At 39.5% G+C, this 24,850-nt stretch overlaps 1 protein-coding gene across 2 annotated transcripts; it reads right to left on the bottom strand.

The window, feature by feature from the left end:
- Window positions 1–5,432: 5,432 nt before the first annotated feature.
- LOC117287766 (kelch-like protein 18) lies at window positions 5,433–24,623 on the bottom strand. Of its 2 annotated transcripts, XM_033768280.1 has the most exons (11): window positions 24,331–24,623; window positions 22,614–22,744; window positions 20,944–21,084; window positions 17,606–17,804; window positions 15,392–15,552; window positions 14,754–14,890; window positions 13,575–13,797; window positions 12,665–12,769; window positions 8,791–8,902; window positions 7,694–8,063; window positions 5,433–7,624 (listed from the first exon to the last, which is right to left on the bottom strand). In XM_033768280.1, the coding sequence occupies exons 1-11, from the start codon at window positions 24,496–24,498 to the stop codon at window positions 7,611–7,613; spliced, it is 1,761 nt and encodes a 586-aa protein (XP_033624171.1). In that variant the 5' UTR covers window positions 24,499–24,623; the 3' UTR covers window positions 5,433–7,610. The 2 variants fall into 2 exon arrangements, with proteins under 2 accessions (XP_033624171.1, XP_033624170.1); XM_033768279.1 differs by having other exon boundaries at window positions 5,433–8,063.
- Window positions 24,624–24,850: the final 227 nt, after the last annotated feature.

Below are 24,850 nucleotides of genomic sequence, written 5' to 3' on the forward strand. Positions count from 1 at the left end.
AAGTTTTTCATTTCACATTTGTGGTGATTGCTATGTGTAGTAACTTAAGAAAAATATGAATTGTGATAGAATAGACGAAACATATTTGGAATATAATCACATTGAAAACTTCTTTTAAAAAGGACCACAATTTCCCAATGGATCAAGTAAAAAAGGTTAAAGGTGGTTGGAAACACTGGTCATCTTGACAAAAAACATGACATCTGCAAAGATCATTTAAAATTAATGAATTGATAGCCAATCTGCAAATTATTAAATAAGGGAATCAATGTGTGGTGAAGAGGTTTTCAACTAGTGGTTTAATCCCAACGAGGCCTGGTTCTTGATAATTTTACCGAGACGAAGTTGCATGCTAGTATGTAGTAAGTCTTCAGCAATTGAAGCAGCTACAACATAACTGCCAGCTCTCATTGATTCTGCTGAAAGTTCCCTGAAAAACACCTCTCATCGATTCTGCTGAAAGTTCCCTGAAAAACACCAATCTTCTCATGCTCTTATTGGCTAAATCCTGGTATAAGAGAAGAGGTTTATTATAATTCCGGATTAACTATTATTCTATACTATTCATAAATACCTCAGAGAGTTTCGCTATTCCTATTGGTGGAGAGCGCGTCACGTGGGTGTGTATAAACCTTTGTTTATGACTAGTAAAAAGTGTTTAAAACATGGGCGAGACTTGCGAGGTTGCACCTGTGCTTATAGGACAGGTTCTTCATTCCTATTGGTCGAGAGCAACGGCTGAAACAATTGTGCCACATCACGCGATACGCGCGACGCGCACAGCATTCCTTTATAAGGAGATGTTTACCCGAGGGCCTTACCATTTCACAGCTTGAGGGTTGTTGTGTTGAAAGAAATCATTTAACAATTATAATTCTTGCCTTTAACTTTTTGACAAAGTGTTGATGTTTTTTGACAGAACAAGGTATTTATGAATGGGAATCAAAGTGTGTTGAATCGGTTTTCAACTAGCGGTTTAAACCCGCCGAGGCCTGGTTCTTGATAATTTACCTCGACTTCGTCTCGGTAAAATTATCAAGAACCAGGCCTCGTTGGGATTAAACCAATAGTTGAAAACCTCTTCACCACACATTACTTGGATTTTTTGTTGAGGGGTTGGACAAAAAGTGATGACAGAAATAATAAAAACACACAAATTTGCACCCATGCAAATCTCCCATAGATGATGGTTCAGAAGTGCCCGGATGATCAATGATGACATTATAGTTGGGTTGAAACCACTAGTTAAAACCTCTTCACCACACATTAATTCCCTCATTTATTTGGTTGCTATTTGATTATAAATGTAGGGTCAAAGTATCTGTTGAGGATTGAACATTTCTTTTTATGTAAAAATACAAACTTGTTTTTTGTTTGAGTTTACCTAAATTTATGCATATAACTCACATGTATACAAAAATATATTTACTCTGAAAAAAAAATTAAATTTTATAATAAGTTGTGTAATATTAGGTTTTAGGGATCGTGCATGAGTTATTGTCATAAAATAGTGATGTTTTTGTGGTTGTTTTATAGTTGATGAATTTTGAAGTGTTTTAATATTGTCTTGTGGTGTGCTCTGTTTGTATAATGAACATGTGCCTTTACCTTCCACACAATGGTATTTCTGTATATTCTGCACAATTTGTAGTCAACAGAATGCTTATGCTCAAATCTGGTAACAGATTTGTAATATTAAAATGATTAATTTAATGTAAGTGGAAAGGCCAGGGTAAAAAGAATGAACACAGGGTATCCAGTGCTTGTGTGATCTTTTAGAATCCGATGTCACTGACACAGGTATCTGAAGAAGATTGAATCCACTTAACTGTCGTGTTTGTACCATTATTTGATTATTTTTTATTTGACAAAGACAAACCAAACAAAAATTAAAGGCAGTGGACACTATTTGTAATTGTCAAAGACTAGCCTTCACAGTTGGTGTATCTCAACATATGCATAACATAACAAACCTGTGAAAATTTGAGCTCAATCGGTCATCGAACTTGCGAGATAATAATGAAAGGAAAAAAAACCTGTCACACGAGGTTGTGTGCGTTTAGATGGTTGATTTCGAGACCTCAAATTCTAAATCTGAGGTCTTGAAATCAAATTCGTGGAAAATTACTTCTTTCTCGAAAACTATAGCACTTCAGAGGGAGCCGTTGCTCACAATGTTTTAGACCATCAACCTCTCCCCATTACTCGTCAACAAGAAAGGTTCTATGCTAATAATTATTTTGAGTAATTACCAATAGTGTCCACTGCCTTTAAAGAGAATGTACAAGTCTGCTGTTGACTATAGACCCCTTGCACAATGTGGAATGCACCTTCTAAGAATGTGCAGTTAACATTTCTAAAGAAACTCCTTGATCAGTAAAAGTTGACTTTCTTAGCTTATAACTTAAGTTCTTTTTCATTGAACACTGAGCTGATGTAGAATGCATAAGGAGATGTCGAAATTCATGCACAAGCATAACTTTTTTATGTTTGTTGACTTTCTTGTCTTGACATCATTTTCCATGATTGAGTTGTTGTGCCAGTTTGCCAGGCAGTTAAGGAAAGTCTTACCACTTAAAACGGTGTCAACAAATTAGTTTTGTTTTAATTAAACATTGACACCACTAGTTTGATCTTAATCCCTGGTTACACACTCATTACTTCACAATTTTGTATAATGTTGGTATCGGAAGAGGAAAATGTAACTAAAAAATTTGACTTTTTCATTGGAAAATTTTAATAAATTTACGAAAATTCAAATAAATGTCTATGATTATGTAAAGTGAACATTATTGGACGAGTCATCTGTGGTTGTGTATATATGTGTGATTTGTAATTGTCATAATCTTTTTACCTGAACGATTGTCCTGCAAAATACTGCAGTCTAAAATACTGTCATTTGTATTGAAGTTGATCTCCAGTACTCGGTCCCAAATGTCATTAAAGCTACCAAAGCACAACAGATAGAAAGCCCATAAAGACCATTGAGAGTTACCAAATTCTTTTATGTGCATTACACAACACACAGGACCAATGGCTTTACATCTCATCTGAAGGCAAAGCAATAATAGTTAGATGGTTGATTTCAAATTCTAAATCTGAGATCTCAAAATCAAATTCGTGGAAAATTACTTCTTTCTCGAAAACTACATTACTTCAGAGGGAGCAGTTTCTCACAATGTTTTATACTATCAACCTCTCCCCATTACTCGTAACCAAGAAAGGTTTTATGCCAACAATTATTTTGAGTAGTTAACAATAGTCTCCACTGCCTTTAAGCAAAAAAGAAGACAGTGCTGACAAAATGGTTTAAAGCGCCTTTGGAGGGTTACACACTAACTTCAGAGTCAACAAGACGAATATACATTTTACGTTTTTGGAACATTTTAGACACTTGTTTACTCTGCTGCACCTACCGCACACACTCACACACGTAAAATCCTCACAGCTGCGCTGCCACACTACGTATTGCAGTGATGTTGCACTATGCGCTGTGCTTAAACAGGGTGCTTGAGCAGAAAATTTGGGCATCAAGGACCCTTTTTGCTTGCTTACCGCTTTAAGCAAAAAACCTTCCTTGCTTAAGCTTGCTTGAAATCCTTTTCAACCAATAAATCTTTAAGCTTGCTTAAGCAAGTCTTAAATGAAAAATTTGCTAAGCGCACCCATTAAGCACAAAATCGACCGTTAGACAGCTCCATGAAATTTGGCACAGGACTCGAAACCACACTCAGGAACACCAGAGATTGATTCCTGTGCTCTTGACCTCCCAGTCTTGACATAAATCCTACCTTTGAACAGAGCTGTACACTTTGGGGTTTACAGACCTTAGGATTTACAGATTGTTTTTATAATCCTTTCGAGGAAAGTTACAAACATTTCCAAACAGTACCGACAAAATCAATGACAAAAATCTGTCTCTTGGGGAGGTTATAATGGAATGCTATTTTAATGTGAAGGAATAATTTAAATAAAACAACTTTTTCTCTGAATAATAAGTACAGTGCATTAAATAAAATACTACAATAAAGTACACTCATGATTTAAAAATACACAATTTTGCCTTTTACATCATTTGATCTACAACAAAATATAGGTGAACAACTTAAAACAATTAGCAATTTTTTAAGTTTTGTGTTAAAATACAGACATAGACTTACAAAGGCCATTGCCCTAGTCTTGGCTGTGGTGCCCTATCAAATGTTTCCTATAAACTTCAAGATTTCTTCATTGAAATACCCTTCGCAAATTAAAATGGCCCTGCCCCCTCCCAAAGATGAAGATCTATGCATAAAATAGCATCAACAAATTTTCACTGTTCCTTGGTCAATAACTAAGCTTTTTGTCAGAGTGAAGGTCAATGTATGCTCTGACTGTCCAATCTGGTTTAAGGAAGTGTTAAAGGGACATTGAGAAAAGAAAGAAAGTCACAATTATCAATCATAACTAGGACTTGTATTATGGGTGCGTTCGTTTAGCTTCCCTGGGTCGACCCCGGTGTGTGGCGGGTTTTTTCCCAGGACGAACGTGGGTAATCATCTGCATACGTTCGTCCTGGAAAAAGAAAACGCCACACACCGGGGTCGACCCTTGGAAGCTATCGAACGCACCCTATGTATATAAGTCATAATTATGATTTGTGCTAAGTTAAAATTTAAATATATTTCATAATTGTGACTGTTTTATTCTCCATCAGTTACTTCTGTTATTCTTTCAATGTCCCTTTAAAGCTTCCAAATGTATGGATTTAATTAATTGCTTGGTACAGGGTGATTGCTAGTTCTAATCATCTGATGAAACCTTCACATGTGAAATACTGTTCTTTTACAAATACAAAGATGTTTGAGAAACCTGTGAGTAATGGCAGTTCCCATGAAATATGCTAAATATACATTCACGCATGCATACAGACCCTATTGGTTGGCAAACGCCATAGAGATGTGCACTCAGCAGATGCACAATCGCGTCTGCTTCACATAGCCCGTGGCCATGAACAAAACAGGGCGATGTTCCCTCATTTCTACAAACCATAATGTTTGTGCGTAGGCGCAATGATAAATTTACATATTTCATGGGAAGGGTCCATTCCTAATATTTGTGCTGGTTAAAACTGATGCAATGTGCATATTAGGGTGACTTTTTTTAAACCATTAACTGGTTGAGCATTCAATTTTTTTAATAATATATAATGAAGCACTGATAGAGATAATCAACCACACTTAAGCTTTTAAATAGGTTTGTACATAAACTATAGGCTCCCCACACGGTTTTGTTATGCAAGGCATATTAGTGCTCAAATCTAAGTCAATATATTATTTGTAACATTACATATTATCTTCAAGTGCGCGCTAATCCCAATCAGATTCGCAGAATGGAGTGGTGATAAAAACCTATATTGCACGGCTAATATCACTACCATGCGTATTGTGTGTTCTATGTCACCCGCCAAGTTTGCTTGAAGATAAGTACGTTATCACACGCGCGCTCGTGGAAATACGGAAAATATAGCGTGTATGCGTCCCATATCCACATCCGCCTTCGATTCGTTGGATATGGGACGCAGAAGCGCTATATTTTTCCGTATTCCACTCGCGCTTGTGTGATAACTTATAATTATTAGCGTAAGTGGAGTATGGGAAAATATAGTGCTTCTGCAGCCCATATATCCAATACGCGTATTGATCCTCCAGGAAACTTGCAACACAAAACAAAACTGTTCTTAAGGTTTTTCGACAATGATTAATTCTTCAAATTGGCTTAAAACACTACATATTTAATAGCACAATATTCTCGGACAGGTTGATCTTCAAGTTGGTCAGGGTACTGCCACGCTGATCAACTTGTACGATTGTTCGAGAATATAATCATGGGTTGACAATGGAACACCATTCAATATTTAGGTGAAGTCAACGTGAATGGAATAATCGCCTGGTGTTCAAGCTTACAGGGGTGTCAATTTAAGCATAAGGCAATCAATAGATACCTGTACTAAAAATAAAATCTATTGGTATTCGCACCTATGCACAATCATCGAGTGTCTTGCGCACTATGACCTTTAGTGAAAAGGAGTCCCAGAAAGTGACAAAAAGGGCATTTATAAAGGGAAATAAAAATACTGATTTAGTCTTAAACGGCCATTCAAACTTTGCAGGGTCTTGGCGATGCAAAAATAGAGCTCCACCTCAGATATAAATGGCTATCACCCTACCGTTTTAAAACAGACGTTTAAGACCTTGTCGCATCTCTTTTATTTCCTTAGTTTATTCAAAATATCACACATTGATCATTGCTGATATTCCAATTGTCTTCACCTTTAATGCCATTTCACTAGTTTAAAGGACTGATTCATTTGGGACTTAGGCGTCACATACTATGGTATACAAATAATGAATGTTTATAAGTGCAATGGTGCGAATATGTTCATGAGTTGATAGATGCAATGTTCTTTTCAATGAGGCAGGGCCAAGTTGAAAAGAGCATTTCACCTTTCAACAATTGAAAATATTCTCACTATTACATGACTGAAAAACATTCATTATTTGTTTTATATAACGTCTAGGTAGAGCTTTTTTTTTTCATTTTGATTCGAGGATACAACTTTCCAAACTAAGCGTAAAATATTTAATTGTGACACTCCACCCATGTCTTCTGGTTCGGCTTGCTTGAATTCAACAGTGCCTAAGTACGTTCTGTACTGCTGTTTAGACACGTGGCGCCGTAATGTAGCATGTGCCTTGCAGTAACTGTACTGCTGCATTATCAAAGACGCAAGGATGTAGTACGCACCGAGCAATAAAACAAATTGGATGGAGAAAAAATTCACGTTAATTTGCTGACACGTGATGGACAATCCTCCAACCAAATGGCAAGGATCTATTTGGGTGTTATATAAAATACACCATAATGCTGCTAAATTCATTCAATGGATGTACTTGTAAATGCTTTGCACTCAAGATTCATGACAGTGATTCACCACTGCATTAACATCATCAAGCAGTCAATGGTAAATGCTTTGCACTCAAGATTCATGACAGTGATTCACCACTGCATTAACATCATCAAGCAGTCAATGGTAAATGCTTTGCACTCAAGATTCATGACAGTGATTCACCACTGCATTAACATCATCAAGCAGTCAATGGTAAATGCTTTGCACTCAAGATTCATGACAGTGATTCACCACTGCATTAACATCATCAAGCAGTCAATGGTAAATGCTTTGCACTCAAGATTCATGACAGTGATTCACCACTGCATTAACATCATCAAGCAGTCAATGGTAAATGCTTTGCACTCAAGATTCATGACAGTGATTCACCACTGCATTAACATCATCAAGCAGTCAATGGTAAATGCTTTGCACTCAAGATTCATGACAGTGATTCACCACTGCATTAACATCATCAAGCAGTCAATGGTAAATGCTTTGCACTCAAGATTCATGACAGTGATTCACCACTGCATTAACATCATCAAGCAGTCAATGGTAAATGCTTTGCACTCAAGATTCATGACAGTGATTCACCACTGCATTAACATCATCAAGCAGTCAATGGTAAATGCTTTGCACTCTAGATTCATGACAGTGATTCACCACTGCATTAACATCATCAAGCAGTCAATGGTAAATGCTTTGCACTCTAGATTCATGACAGTGATTCACCACTGCATTAACATCATCAAGCAGTCAATGGTATAACACCTACTCCTACTCCACCTTCATGAGCCATCATTGGTGAAACCAGGCTCCATTTATCTAGATGGTGATCGTATATCTCTACTGAGTTCAGATTGGTTAACCCATCGTATCCTCCAATAGCGTATAAATGACCCTGATTAGCTACTAGAGCCACCCTACTACGTCTTGAGTTCATGGGTGTAGCAAAGGACCATTCATTGGCTACAGGGTCGTATACCTCCACTGTGTCAAGAAACTTACATCCATCGTAACCACCACACACATAGAGTTTACCATTGAATGCTGTCACTCCTAATCTACAACGTTTACTCTGCATGGATGGTACTACTGTCCAGCGACCGGTGAAATGATTGAAGCATTCAACCTAGGAAGATATCATAATACAATTATTCAAATTGGATAACTTTAATGAGTATGTATAAACTGCATACAGCAATAATATAAACCCAGCAGGGTCATTGCCATGTGATAAAGGCCCGAGCCGAAGGCCAGGGACTTTATCGCACGGCAACGACTCTGCAAGGTTTTAAACGGCAGTTTAAGAACAAGTCACTTCTCTTTTATTCCCATTCATACATGTAAATGCCTTTTTGGTTAAAAGGCGCAATAAAGTACGAAATTCTGTAAAATTTGTCCGTTTTCCGACGTGCTTGAGCTCTATACGTCCGTGTGTTGCTCCATTTTTATGACTGAGACGACAGTTTTGGATCCCTTCGTGCGCGTAGTCTTGGTGCAAGACGTTTCACGTTTTCCTTTCACACACAGCGCGGCCAACTCATCGACAGCGCTCGCATCGCCCGTAACGAGAAAGGTCTTGCACCAAGACTAGTGCGTAGTATCCAAAAACAACCGTTATAAACAGAGCTCCAGCTGGTAATTATCAACCATTTAAACATCCCCTCGTGATACTTGGTGACATTTTCACATAAAGCTATGCAATTGATGCCTAAGTCTTACTCTTTTAATCAACTCAGCTAACAGTGCTGGGCAGAGATAAAGTGAGAATTATTATAAATTTATTCATTTTGGATTTGTTAAAATATAATTCTTACTTATTTAACTTGTGAAATATGTAAGAAAGGGGAACTTACGGATTTAAATATCTGCAGACCATCATGTCCTCCTACAGCATATATCTCACCATTGAGTACAGCTACACCAGCAGCACTACGTGACTTGGTCATGTCAGAAACTATGTACCATCTAATCAATCACAAAAACAGGGTTAGCTTTAAACAATGTTTGTTTTGCAGTTTGAAACGGGTGTCGTGGCCGAGCGGTTTTGTTTGTTTGTTTTGTTTTTTATTTCCAAATATCACAATAAATAATCATAAAACATACAAGAAAAAAGGACAAAGGGTGATAAGAGGAGGGCACCAGGAAAAAGCCTAGGCTTGTACAGAGCCTGGACCCTTTATAATATAAATTAATTGGTTTTAGTTTATAACAATAACAATGTTGATTGATGAAATAAAAGTACAGTGAAAGGTATAATGCATACAGTAAAAATAGCACAAAACAATGTTTGTTTGTAGTTAAACTGTTTTACACAATTTGTTTGCTATGCAGCCTTAAATACATATTGAGAGTAGATAACAAAAAGGAAAATTAACAGAACATAATTACTTAGGAAATTACAAAACTAGATAATTAGGAATGGATAATCATGGTACGCGTGTAGTTACAGGTGGTGTCATTTTAGACGATACTGGTTATAAGTAGGTTTTTCATGTATTTTTTTAAGCTGTGCACAGTTCTAAATGAAGGTATTGGGGTGAGCTGATTCCAGAGTAGGGGGCCTTGATGTCTGACTGTTTTCATAAATAAAGTGGTCCGAGCCTTTCCAATGTGAATTTTAGTAGCTGATCTAGTGTTATGTGAATGGATGTCCATATTTCGTAGAGGAGTCTTATGTTACCTGGTAACAAGTTAGATTCGAACTTAAACATAAAGACCCCAAGATGACATTTATAAAGTTTAAAAGCGGTTAAGAGCATTGGATTCAAACTCTGACGTTTCTGATCAGCAGAGTGTGGGTTTGAATCCCAGTCAGTCGTGACACCTGTGTCCTTAACCCTTTAGCCCGCATAACGCCCGGAGGCGCCCTGCGTATGACCACGCATACCGCCCGCACGCGCCCACGCAGTTTGACATGGTGTAATTTGAGTTATACACATGCGATTATAACGCAGCAAACAGCCGTAGATAGAGCGCGATCTCAAGATGTCAACAGTCTAAAATTAGCACATGGTCCACATAAAAAAAAATTACGTAAGGTTCAAAGGTCGAAAGTAATTTCACAATCAAACAACGCATGTATGAGTAGGTGCTTTTTCTCTGTGTGGAGCCGTACGTTTTTTTGGATAGGGCCGGAAATCGATTGAATTTTCCTGGTGCACTAAGGAGCGTGTGACATTATGTTTAATGTTGCCTGCGTGCTAAAGGGTTAAGCAAGACACTTAACTTAATCAAATTACACAAGGAAATTATATATTTTATTTCTGAGGAATATATTCTGAAGCTTTGCATGAAGAATTGAAAATCACCAATATGAAAAAAAACCTAACAAATTTCCGGAATACCATTACTGCCATTTGATTGCACTTGTTTTGGCCGAATAGTTGAATCCCATAGCCATTGCACTGTACCATCAAGCTGTCTTTTAGTTTAGTACTGCTGGTACAGGGCCATCACATTGTAGCATCATACTATCACAATGTTGCAGTGTCGCGTTGTTGGCAAAGGGTGCACTGAGAGTCACTGAGAGAAGACAATGCAACACTATACAGTTGACTCCCGTTATTACGAGCTCGCATGTTACGAGGTTCCGGTTGATACGAGGTTTTTTGCCGGTCCCGAACGGCCCCATGCGTGTTTCAATGCATTAAAATACTGATTATACGAGCACGGTAGTAGCGAGAACACGGTTATAACGAGGTAATTTGGGAGACCCATTACGAGCAAAACATTGTTTAAAACCCTTCTATAACGAGAACAATTCAAAAACCAACAAAGGAAATACCTGTACAGCTGGTAAAGTCGATATTTGAGGCTTTTAAGACATACAATAGAGGTGTTAAGTGGACGCTACCGCTAGCAACACTAATCCGATATCGGGAGTCACGAGTCAGCAAGCAAGGTTGTTAATTCCAAACTCCGGACAATGGTGGGATTAGGAGGTTTGCATGGTTCAAACATTGGAGAAATCTTAAGAAAAGATACTGATCCACTGAGTTTATAAGCGCATTATAAATTTTCAGAAGAAAAAAAACACCCGCAACTTACAATCAAAACTAGTTGCGTGATCAATATTATTGAATGCAAAAGCAAGATTTTACCTGGTATCCCACATTGGCAATGAACCATCTAACATGACACAGTGTTTACCAATGAAAATCAAGATTCTATTTTTTGTTGCTGCGACGAGTGTATTGCACATGCACACACATGCACAGAACATCTTCCCTGGTATCTCGCGTTAGCTATTATTACACTAGTGGTTACCAATGAAAATCCAGCTTTTATTTTATTGACTGAAAATTTTCACAGCGTGTGCAGTATGCATTGCAGCAGTAAGATTTCCCCTGGTGTCTCGCAGCAGCAATGAACCATCCAGCGTTAAACAGGTGGTTACCAATGAAAACCAAGACTCTATTTATTGCATTGGCAATAAACTGCCGGCGACCAAAGTTTTGTAAGAGAAAATTCCCAAAACATGAACGCAAGTTAAAATCTTACACTTTTTATCAATCTTGTAAAATGTAAATTGATTTTAAAATTTAATTTAAAACTAAACCAACTTAGTTAAAACAGTTTTATAATCCCCGCGTTGTGCTTGTTTGTGAAGTACATCGCACATAATGTACTATACTCTATGCACACAGTAGTATAGTCAATTGCAGCTCTGCCATGCATCTGTGTGTACACACGTGCGGCCATTATGTCATGTACATGTATATGCAAGTACATGTACATGTACACGTGTTGTGTGCATGCACAATGATGACGTATGCATCTATATTTAGCGCGCTGTGTTTAAGACGAGATTCAGATAATACGAGGAAAATGGGCCAGTCCGGCGGACCTCGTTATAACGGGAGTCGACTGTAATAGCATGGCCAAAAAATGTGATGGCATGACGCACCATGCTATCACAACTGTCGCATTGTTGGCCAAGGGTGCAAAGTCACTGAGAGAAGAAGACAATTCAACAATAAAATGGCACGGCCCAACAATTTGACGGCATGACATGACTGTGTCGTTGATGGCACATATTGCTAGGGATTCTAATGCCTGACATGCCTCAAGTGACACTAATTAAGTTTCGATCCTCGCAGGTTAAACTCAAGCTTACAAGGTAAACTCATGTTGCTATTTTTGTTACAAACATGAGCTTAGTGCAAACATTAAGATGGATGATATTGTGAAAAATTTTCTCTTTCCCAGTCCAACTTATGGCACTGTCCTGTATTGCTAATTGCTAGTTTCTAAAGCCTAGTTTATACTTCCTTCAAATGCGAATGCAAAGTGAATTTTGACGCCACAGCTCTGTTTTTGCTGCAAATATTTCCCAGGAGTTGAATGTAAACTGATGTGAAATACTCGTTGCGAACTTGTCATGTCAAAATACGTATTGCATTCGTAGGAAGTAGAACCGGGCTTCAGTGGAGCTGACAAATCCATCTGAAGGTTCTTCAGTATCAGGCAAATAGTCCTGATACATCTACTGTCAAGTTGAATCCATCAAACTCAAGCAAAGAGAGGATTTTAAAACATTTGGAATGATTTATAGCACAACGGACATTAAGGGACCTGAGGCCGATTTCACAAAGAGCTAAGATTTATCTTAACTGCGAATCAATCGTAGTTACTTAAGTAAAGTGTGATGACAATATGATACTGACTATTTGTCTTGCGATAAATTTGGATTCTTTGTGAAATCGGTCCCTGGTGTGTCATACATACTTGTTGGTATCGGGGTCATAGCACTCCACTGAACTGAGGGATGATATCCCATCGTAACCACCACACGCATACACACGGCCATCTAGAGCTGCTACACCAAGGGCACTGTCATACAAACAAAAATATCATCATTAATACCTATTAAAATGACAACAGTAGTTCACAGTGCTGTCAGATGGATGGGTACCCAGGGGTATAAATGGGTACCTGCCAGAATAGAGGTTGATATTGTGTATGAAAAAGTCTACAGTTACAATATACTCCACAGGGAGCTGAGAAAGCTAAAAGGAATAATATTGGCCCAATGACCAGGGCACTAATGAAAACAGAGAAACAGAGAGCTAAATTTTGACATGAGGGTATTTCAAACTACAGTCAACCCTAGTTCTAAATAGCACTGTAAAAACAGGTTCTAGTACACTCTGGAGTGCCGAGTATTATTTATGCTTTGTTTCTGATTGGTTTCGCTGTCCTCTTATAACAAAGTTCCTGACGATGACTAGAGCAAGCTAGTCGAAACGTCCAGACCAATTAAGAACTCACTCCGCGGTAGCGAAGTTAATAATGATCCACTAAAGCTTAAGTAGTAGTCCAGGCTGATTTTCTACCTTCCATCCAGGTAGTAGTTAAAAAGCAGGACAGTTCTTTTCAGAACTGAAAAGTTTTTATAATTCTGAAAATTTACTCCGCTGTAGTAGAATATAAAGCAAGACAATTATCTTAAGAACAAACTCTACCTGGCAAGTAGATACACACAATACCGAAAACCAACATTGATACCTCACCATGTAATGCCTCAAATCCCATAAAGTTCCTGTAATTAAGGAGATGATTTGGCCAGTCCGTCCAATCTTATTATAATGATGTTCTACTGTAGCTACTTTTCTCGGAGTATCTCATATAAACTAACCTTCTTCTGCTATTCATAGGAGCTACATCCCACCATTCACTACTGCATGGATCAAACACCTCTACTGTATTTAGTCTAGCTTGTCCGTCATATCCACCTATTGCATACAGTCTACTGTTCAATACAGTCACCCCTACTCTACTACGTGGGGTTGTCATTGGCTTTCCAATAAGCCACTTGTTTATTGCAGGCTCATAGATTTCTACAGCATTAAGGGACTCTCCTATAAAATTAGAAAACAAAAGAAAAAACATAAATAGACAAATTGAGTAAGTAAGGTTTGCTGTGACACCATTGGCTTCGTTTAGCTTCCCTGGGTCTACCCCGAGGTGCTCACCCGGTGGAGCCCTTGACAAGAGCTAATCAAATGATCACACTCACCATCTCGTGGTGACGGCATGCACCTCAGGTCACCCCCAAGTGACCCACTCCACAAGCAGGGCACTGGGGGCTGACCCAGGTGAGCCCCGTCAAAGCTATTCGAACTTACCAGGGCAGACCGGGGTCGACCCAGGGAAGCTAAACGAACGCACCCCATGTAAAATCTCTTGATTAAGAGCTGGTTTGTACAGCTCTATGGGTGCAATCGATTAGCTTCCCTGTGTCGATCCCGCAGTGCTCACTTGGGTGAGCCCCTGACAAGAGCTAATCGATCGATCGTTCACCCTCTAAGAGGTGAAGTCATGCACCTGGGGCCAGCCCCAAGTGACCCACTCCACAAGCAGGGCACTTGGGGCTGACCCGATGAACCCCAGGAATAAAAATGGTGGCTAGGCCTGGGTGACTAATGAAATTTACTACTCGACTAGTTGCACCTCAAATAGTTGATACTCGACACTACCAGTCGCAACTATTTTCCAAGATGCACTGAGGCATATTGTTTGCAGCAGCGCAATATCGTAAAATTGAAGGACTGTGTAACTGATGTCTGATTGTGTATCGTAAGTACATTATGATGTTGTGAATAGTCTCAAGAGACTCAATTGGTTCACCAAGCAGGTAGTCGCGACTGTTTTTGTAGTAGTCATAACGGTCCGATTAACCGAGTAGTTGAAAAACAGTAGTCGCAACTTGACTAAGCAATCAATAGTCTTGACTTTGGCACTAGTCGAAGGTAAACCCTCAGTAACAAACAATACATTGAGAGATGGCCAGGATCAATGTATCATCCTAACTAACCTGCTCTAGTCAAGCCCCCGACTGCATAGACGAGTCCAGCGATATCATTGCATAACCTTGGCTTAGTGCGTTGACTTTGGAAGAGAGCCCTACGTTCTGGCATCAGATGATAATCTTTCGCTTCATCTACGAGGTCCCTAAGTGGTAGAAATAAAACACGGTACAGTCATAGCCTAAAGTAGAACTGGTAATATCAAAAGTTTTAAAACATTGATGTGTCTTCAAAATGCCCAACACAACGTAAACCCTCAGAAATAAACAACAAAATTATAAAGGAACACCCCCAAAAAAGGGAATTTTGAAAATACTTTATAAGGTCAGCCATGGCTCGATTTGTGGAAAATACCAACAAGTGCAATGGGCTTGTACCTAACACGTTTTATTGTGTCAAAATAAACACTGTTTTACGATTTAACAATATTAATTTTATTGTCTTAGGGATAACACGTTCATACTACACAGAACTATAAGACATTTATCGACTCAAAGTCAATATTTTAAGCACTCTTAATATGTCAAGATCACCGCACTCTTGGCAGGTTTTGAGTGTACTAGCCCTACCCTAGAAGCACTGGCCCTCGGCCTCGAAGTCCAGTGTAAATATTAAGCCCTGTCTACCAGTAGGAGAGATAACTAACCTGCACTGGTGTGAGCTCCTAACAAGCTCTTCTGTTGATACTCTATCAGTTAGTATCTGCGGACGGATTAGTGGGAGTCGAACCCTGGACAAGAGTTCTGGCATTAGTGGTCTTCGGTCATCTAGGTCATACTTGACCCATCCAATAACTGCATCAAAAACCTATGCACAACACAATACATGCATGTTATAACTTACTCTATGGTTATACACATGTAACCTGCATGTCTTAAATGATTAACTTTACAAACAAATTCAAAGATCAAATGAGAAGAAAAAAACACCATTTCCCATGATGATTTTTTCTGCATTCCATATTAAAACTTCCACGTACATTTGTAGGCCTGTACGCCTTTACCAACTCGTTTTGGGGCCTTATGTTTTTCTTTACATTTGCCAACGATTTTGGTGGGAGAAAATGTAATGCATAATGCATTAGCGTTGTGAGTTGCTGGCCAATAAGAAGCCACAATTACTTGCATGACGTCACAAGAACATTCGATGCAAATTCGTTACATTTTCTCCCACCAAAATCGTTGGCAAATGAAAAGAAAAACATAAGGCCCCCAAAACGAGTTGGTAAAGGCGCTTCGCGGCTTCGCTGCTCGCGGCGATAGTCTTTTTTCGTGCGTTACATTTTTGGGGCTGTGCGTGCTATCCGGTGTGCTGCGTGCGCCTTGACTTAAGGCTAGGGGAACGGGGGAACGGCACCTTTTATTTAACTGGGACGGGGAGAGGAAGGGGCAGGGGGACGGGGGAACGGCACCTTTTATTTAACTGTTACTATGGGACGGGATCATGGAGAACGGAGTCAGACATTACTCCACAAATACACAACTTTTTGGGTAGTAAAATATGCCTTAAAAGTTTACGCAATTTTGACATTCATTGCACATGACAAATAATTTGTAAGCTTTGGTTAACAAAATTAATTCGACTGACAAATAACACAAAACGGGAAAAACAGGACGATAAAATAATGATCAGGGCGCAGGGCGAAAACAATATTACGGGGCTGGGGAAATAATACGGGAAAGGAAAACAGAAAAGGGACTTATAAATGATACGAGACAGGAACAAAAATAAACTGCACGGGAAAAAATAAACAAAACAGAGTACAACCAAGGACAGGGTAATTGGTATTGTGATGTCACTCTTTGCTTAGCAATTAAGATTGATACAAAGTTAAGATAAATCTAAGTGCTTTGTGAAATTGAAAAAGCGCGGAAATCTAGCGGCACCCGTGTGTAGCGCGAGTGGTTTCCCGCAAGTAGCCACCAATGAATTCATCCACACAGTGAGATGAATTCATCCACACAGTGAGATGAAATCATCCACACAGTGAGATGAATTCATCCACACAGTGAGATGTGTTCATCCACACAGTGAGATGTGTTCATCCACACAGTGAGATGAATTCATCCACACAGTGAGATAAATTCATCCACACAGTGAAATGTGTTCATCCACACAGTGAGATAAATTCATCCAAACAGTGAAATGTGTTCATCCACACAGTGAGATGAATTCATCCACAAAGTGAGATGAATTCATCTACATAGTGAGATGAATTCATCCACAGTGAGATGAATTAATCCACACAGTGAGATGAATTCATCCACACAGTAGGATGACTTCATCCACACAGTGAGATGAATTTATCATTCATCCACACAGAGAGATGAACTCATCCACATCGTGAGATGAATTATCCACATCGTGAGATAAATTCATCCACACAGTGAGATGAATTCATCCACATCGTGAGATGAATTCATCCACATCGTGAGATGATTCATCCACATCGTGAGATGATTTATCCACATCGTGAGATGAATTATCCACATCGTGAGATAAATTCATCCACACAGTGAGATGAATTCATCCACATCGTGAGATGAATTTATCAACATCGTGAGATGAATTCATCCACATCGTGAGATGATTTATCCACATCGTGAGATGAATTCATGCACATAGTGAGATGAATTCATTCACACAGTGAGATGAATTCATTCACATAGTGAGATGAATTCATCCACACAGTGAGATGTGTTCATCCACACAGTGAGATGAATTCATTCACACAGTGAGATGAATTCATCCACATAGTGAGATGAATTCATCCACATCGTGAGATGAATTCATCCACACAGTTCCAACGGGTAGCTGTATGTAATAACATTTCTCTTGAATCCTAAGACTAAAACAGTACCTGTTCTTCGCCTGTTATGTTGAGCTCATCTGTTGAAATGATTTCCATCAGTTCCATTTTACTGAGTGTCAGAAACTCCTCAGATTGTGATGTGTCAACAAACTTCTTGTGCATAAAGCTTGTGGAAGCCTCAAAGAGTTTAGAGCACACCATGGTGTCAGCAAAGCGTCGTATACCAAGGCAATTGCTCGGATGTAACCTGTGTGCACCAAAAGGTTTTTGTTTGTTAAAGTACAATCAAGAAGTAGAAATTTAGATGCTCAATTTTACCCCCCTAGTTACTCAACAACATCCAAAGGCCCAATTTCATGGCTCTGTTTACCACCGAATTTTGCGTTTACAATCATCATTCTCCACTTACTTGCGCTAGCTGTGTAAGCAGTGATCGCCTAGTAACATGGAGTATGCACGAGCCCAAGCGAAATATCTCCTCAAACCAGTGCAATACTCTTGACGTAAGCGCAGAGTTCTATGCTAACTGCAAGCGCTATCTTTGCTTATAGGGTAAGCAGAGCCATGAAAATGGGCCCACTTGAAACTCAAAATTTGAAATTTGCCCTTTGAGATTTAATACAGCACACACAACAACTTTTTAAACCCAAAAACAAGTTCTCTAAGTGTTCTTCAGAAACCAAAATATGCAACAATTTCAAACAATATCAAATAATATAAAATTTGGTTTTACCCGATGTCTGTAGCACTGTATACTCAGTATAAAATGCCCGTCATTTTTTTCACCCTACTCGGGAAAGTGCTGAACACACATGCACCGGGGTGTATATATGTAGGGGTAAAACCAAAATTGATATTCTTTATCCCAGATGCAAATTTAACAACCTATCAATATCAAATTAAATGCTCAGTTCAATTCATTAACTCTCCTTCTTTACCCCAAATGAGAGAATTTGTTGTAAAATCCTTCCACACTCCTACAATGTTCAAAAAGGGGCATTTCTTATGCGACTTTGTACACTAACCTCTGATAAACTTTCCATGATTTTCTGGTGCTAATCTGGTGCTAATCTGGGTGGCTTATAGTATAAGTACTGTCCAAAGTCTACAACTCACATCTTCTGGCTGGTATTTCTTTTATCATGAGTTAATTGATGTTTAAACAGTTTGTGAAATGTACACGTAATGGAAGTGAGACCAAGACAAAGGTAAACACATGTGATATTTTTCCAAGTGTGAATTGGCATTTTATTCCTACAGATCGTTTACACTGTCAGCAAGGAAGTCACCTTGCCTTCTTTATAACACACTGGGTACGTTCAGACGTGGGGTTAAACTAGTCCTTAATCTGAGCACTGCGGGTGTCCAAAAGATAAACATGACTTAGTCCAAAATTGGCTTGCGTTCACACAGTGAGTTTATTCTGGTCAAGTGGACTAAACTAGCCCACGATGTTGATTATTGGGTCATGCATCGGCGAACCTTACCATTGCTGGTTCCGGTTTGTTACATTGTCCATGCGTTTTCCACAGGGTTTTGATCCGCTATCGTCTCTACAAACCTCATGGTCATCATGTATTCCATCATTAAAGGCGGCTAAATCACTTCATATCCTTGCTTGGCCCCAGCACAAACGCAATTCTATTGTGCCCGCTGAAGTTTCCGTTCCGCACTGCCCTCGATGAACGAAACATTTACATGTTGTTGTTGAAAGCTTCAAATTATTTTCGAGTGTGAACTTTTGTAAATATATCACAACTTAGTCATTGAGAAGTCGTAGCCTACACACATTCTCATAATCTGTTAAAAATTGTTTTTTCAATTCAACATTAGTATGCTACTCGTATAACTGTTACGTAAAGTTGTTGAGGGCAGGAACCAGATACAACCTAGTTTTCGAACCCAAACTTTGGTCTTAATTGTCGATCCCGTGTGTGTAGCTTAGCTGTGATTAGATGCCACTTTCTTCAAAGCAAAACCCGTTCGTTATCATAAAGTAGCGTTGCACACAGAAGAAGTGAATTTAAAAACTAAATAGTGCTACTAAAAATGAGGACTTGTTTTCGTGCGACGTCCATTTCAAACATTTTCGGCGAAGGGGAATACCGGGGCCCCAACACTTAATGGTAACATAAAGGGAAGGCAGCGGAGAGACGCAAGGAGATATTATAGTATAGCTCCATGGATTCATGCAGACACCACCCAATACTCGCTGCCGATCCATCCATACACGTGGAATGACGTCACCTTTGTTGCCGCGGTCATTTGGGCTAAAATAGACCGGAAGTAGCAGGTCAGTTGCGTTCCAACGATGTTTTACTGGGCCTCGCAGCGGGGGGTTGGTCGTAAAACCTGGGCTAAGTTAGTCTAGTCCACCAATTTTTTGGGTTTAGTTTAGCCCAGCTCAGTGGGTCAAATTAACCCTCGCGGACCAGAATATTGCGTTCACACGCAGGGTTAAATTAGCACTTTTGGATTAAGGACTAGTTTAACCCCACGTAACAAACCCTACTCTCAGTTCATTGCTCTATGGATAGTCAAATCTAAACTCTACTGTGAAAGTGATAATGTTAAAGGAAAACACGTCCACAGAACTTAAAGGAACACGTTGCCTTGGATCGGTCAAGTTGGTCTATGAAAAACGTTTGAGACGGTTTGTTATGAAATGCAAATGGTTAGAAAGATGTTTTAAAAGTAGAATATAATGATCCACAAAAGTATCACTCAAAATTGCGTGGTTTTCCTTTAACCTCGTCGACTAACACGGTCGCCATTTATGGGAGTCATATTTTTGACACCCATAAATGACCGACCGTGTTAGTTCGTAAAGTTAAAGGAAAACCACCATATTTTGAAGCAAATTTGTGTGGATCATTGTATTCTACTTTTAAAACCTCTTTCTAACCACATGCATTTTAAACAGTTACAAACGCTTTTCAAGACCAACTCGACCGATCCAAGGTAACGTGTTCCTTTAAAAAAGGAGTAATGAGGCAATGACTAAAGTTTGAGATTCTTTACAAGGCAAGTTACCAGGTTGACTCATTTTTAACGACGACAACTTTTTCACCTCAATAATTTGGGTAAAGATCTTCAAGTTAACAAAGAGAGAAATCAGTTGAATTTGTTCTTTCAGTTCAGAGATAAATTGTATGGCTTTAAATGCTCTAAATTGACTATCTAATCTTACTTTCATGTGCATTCTTTGGTTGAGTGTCTACCTAATGGAAGGCAGACAAATGTACATCATGAACAAATGACATGGGGATACATGTATCATACAGGACAATGAATGACAAAACAGTGTTACAACCTATAAACTGGCAAAAACAGACCACAAAGGAGCCAGGCAAAACCTTTTAATTAAAATAAAGTACTTTCCATACCTGTCTTTCAGAAAGTCACAGCATGCCTCTTTAATATCTTGTAGCTGAAGGAAATTGGCTCCAACCAATATTGATTGCACATTATGTATATCCATAGCTACACGACCACTGTATGCATAGTTCACTAGTGTCTCCAGAGCGCTGAAATACAAAAATATGAGGCAAAATGAAATACTATTATTCATAAATACTCCTCTTCGCAATTGTTATCGGCTATTCGCAATTATATTATTATTATCAAACTGCAGGTACTCTTTGGGAAGTAAGGATACAAAAAATGACTGATGAATTTTAGTATCAGAAGCTAACTGATTACAAAGTTCATACTACAATCTCGGCCATATCTCGTTGGGCCCCCCTGCCCCCTTTCAATGTTGGTTCCAATTTGGGCGGTCTTCTTCTGCACAACAGTCAACACTGAGCGGGGGGGGGGGGGGGGGGGGGGGGGACGGGGGCGGGGAGACAATGTTTATTATTCAAGAAAACCGTATCTGGAAACCATAAAAAAACTCAACCAGCTCGTTTCTGTTGTTACAATATATTTACATAATGAAAATTGTGCATGGCTTTTCCCCATTTTCCCCCAACTCATACAACCTATTTTCAAAGAGTTGGTGTTTCAGACTAAGGTTGATTACACAAAACATAAACACTGTCCGCGACTATTTTGTCAGCTCTACCAATCCTGAATTTTGACAGGCCTGGGCGACTATTGCAACATCATTGTCAAGACTACTGATTGCTTAGACGTGTCGCGACTACCATTTTTCATCAACTCGGTTAATCGTACTGCCACGACTACTACAAAAATAGCCACTGTGACTTCCTGCTTGGTGAACCAATTGTGTCGCTCACAACTATTCGCGACATAACATAATTTACAAGAAACACAATCGGACATCAGTGACACAAGATCCTTCAATCCGTTCAGCGCAAATTTTACTATTTTGTGCCTGCGGCAAACACTATGCAGCAAGTCGTAAACTTCACTAGTTGCCCAGGCCTACTGAAATGCATGGACTCTGATCATCTCATTCTATGCACTCCCTCACATTGCAAACTTACCCTTATTTCGTTCATTCATTGATGGTTCAGTTAAAATTGCTATCGCCTCTTGGTAACAAAGTGTCATTTTGATTGGTCGAAAACCGATCTCGTGATGTGAAAATAAAAACGCATGAACCATGGCTGCACATCATGGAGGGTAACATGAGTTTTGTTTACTGGTGTACATTACTGTGATCCTTCCCACCGCTGGTCGATTTCCAGCGCTTCATACAAAACAGCCACAGGTTTGAGGGAACAGTGAAGAATCGTTTCTTATTTGAACAACTGTTCGCCTGCTTAAAAAAGTATGCCTACTTCGTCATAATAATGTTTGAAGATGACAACAGAACATTGAGAAGAGGAATAATCATGTTACCACGGTTTAAAACAAAACAATTGATGCACGCTGTGAAGGGGGTCCATGGGTTTCGTACAACCTCTGAGGGAAATGGCACCATTTCCCCCCTAGAGTGTACAAAATAACGACCCTGTTAGTAATTACAGCGTGCAACAACTGTATAATGTTCCATGGCAGCCACAGGCTGCATTGCGAATGTTTTGTACATCAAGTCAAAAATATAAAAAGGAACGCTTCGACCACCCCCTTTAATTTAGTTACTCACCTAGGCTCAATGCCACTCATGGTAATCTCTTCTTGTTTACTCTCCACCATGTCACTGGTAAACATGGCATGGAAGTATGGTATAGCTGCTGCCAGTACTATTCGATGAGCTGAAAATTTGCTTTCACCAACCTGAGCAAAATGAACATTTGTACCTTTTGAATATAGCCTTAAGGAATATTTAATATTATACATTCGCATTGGGGATAAAGAACAATAGTTTTGGTTTTATTCTTACACTGATGTCTGTTAGCTGCACTGTGTTTACTCAGTACTTACTTGAGTTCTGTGAAGAAATGGCACAAAACTGGGTGGGATAACGATTCTTAGATAAATTTTCCCCAGTTGTGGTCATTTACCAAGACCTATAGTGCATTGTGCTGAACACATTAACTCGCAAATGTGAGCACTCCTTTTGCTGTAATATTTTGACAATTTTTGGAGCTGTCGGCGCCACGATGTTTACCAAAGCGCATATCATAAATTGGACCACTCAACAGTCTGACCACACGATAGTCAGACAACTTGACCAGTCAGACAACTTGATGGCTGTACGATATGTGCGGTCTTGAATCACAAAACAAGTAGATTTTTTATAAGCCTAAGCCCCGAGTGATGTCAGTTACAAACATGACAAATTAGATCAGTCATTTACCCATCGACTTGTCTTTTTATTTTATTTATCTTATGCAAGTCGCCAGACACGCAAGGCCTGGAGGCAAGGTGTGGGCTACAATTATTTTTCTCCAGAGGCTGTTGCCACCTACTCCTAGGTCTGAAACAGGGTTACCCCTTTTTACAGTCCATACAAGTGTCCTGGCCGAAACAGCAGAAAGCACTACCCCCCCCCCCATCAATTTTACGCAGCAAGTATCACGACCGGGATTCAAACCCACACTCTGCTAATCAAACATCAGAGCTTGAATCCGGTGCTCTTAACCGCTCCGCCATGACACGCCACTGATGCGTTAGTGACGGCTGATGTGTCAAGTTGTCTGAACAGTCGAGTTATCTGACCCATCGAGGTGTCATTCTGTTGAGTTGTCCGTCAAAAGAGTTGTCCGACATCTGCATTATGAGTGGATTCGATTTGCTACTCTTTTTGTGTAAAACTAAAAGAACCCAGTACACTTATCAAAAAGAGAAGGGGTTCGCCGAGGTGTTCCTGGCTGTGGCTGCTGTATGCACCGTAGCTTCTTGTCAACCCAATATTATAAGGTGCTCAAAAATGGTGTTTAAACAACTTGCCATCGGACACCATACGAATACTCTAGGGTTGAGACACCATGACCGTTTGGACAACTCGGATGATTTTTTTAACTGTCAGACAACTAGACTTTCACTTAGGACCAAGACAAATAGACGGATGGCCGTGAAGGGGGCTTTAGCACAGGGGCGGGGGTGTTAGGGTAGGGTTAGCAGTTAGGGTTAGGAATTACAGGAAATTTGTGTACACATGTCAGTAACAGAGGTCAGTTCAACCATGTCAACCGTCGACTTATCTTGGCCATCCGTCGAGTTGTCTCAAACTTTTTAAAAGTTGAGTTGACCGTTGAGTTGTCCACTCGTCGAGCTGTCTGACGGAGGATAAAAAAAATCATGCCATCAATTTATAACTTACTGGCACCATGCTGGCACACTGCATGGAATGCCCACTGCATCATGCATGATCATTCAATTCATTCAATTCATAATAATTTATATCATGATAATCGTACCTTCAAAGTGACATCGCAGAGTTTACCCTTTCGACGTATGCTTTCCATGGCTGAGAATCCTTTAGATGAATGGTCATTTTTGTTGTACACAACAACCCCTTCACTGTCTCCAACATCCATCATCAGGTCCATGTCTACTTCTTCTACTTGTTGTTGTTTGGATGACATATTGCACGACTTCTCTGCCACCTCCTTCACGTTTCACTTTTATTCATCACTAACCATGCTAAATCATGAATCAATGCAGTTTGCCTTTGGTTGGCATTTCTTTCCTTACCACCAGTCACCAGCCAGCCTCCTATAGCAGTATGAGTCTTACCTACATACGTATTCTCTTTCATAAATCTTCTTTCGTCGATCCCCGAAAGCTTATCGGTGGAGGGTCGGATGGGGGTGGAGGGTCGGATGGGAGGGGAGATCGAGACGGGCCTGTCCGGGAGAGCTGGAAACGGTGGCCGGCTGTGACATGGACAAATCAAGTACAATCGGCGGCCGAACTCAACGTTCATGTATTTTTTGT

This window comes from Asterias rubens, chromosome 3 (assembly GCF_902459465.1).
Source record: "Asterias rubens chromosome 3, eAstRub1.3, whole genome shotgun sequence".
In the NCBI taxonomy this organism is placed as follows: Eukaryota; Metazoa; Echinodermata; class Asteroidea; order Forcipulatida; family Asteriidae; genus Asterias; species Asterias rubens.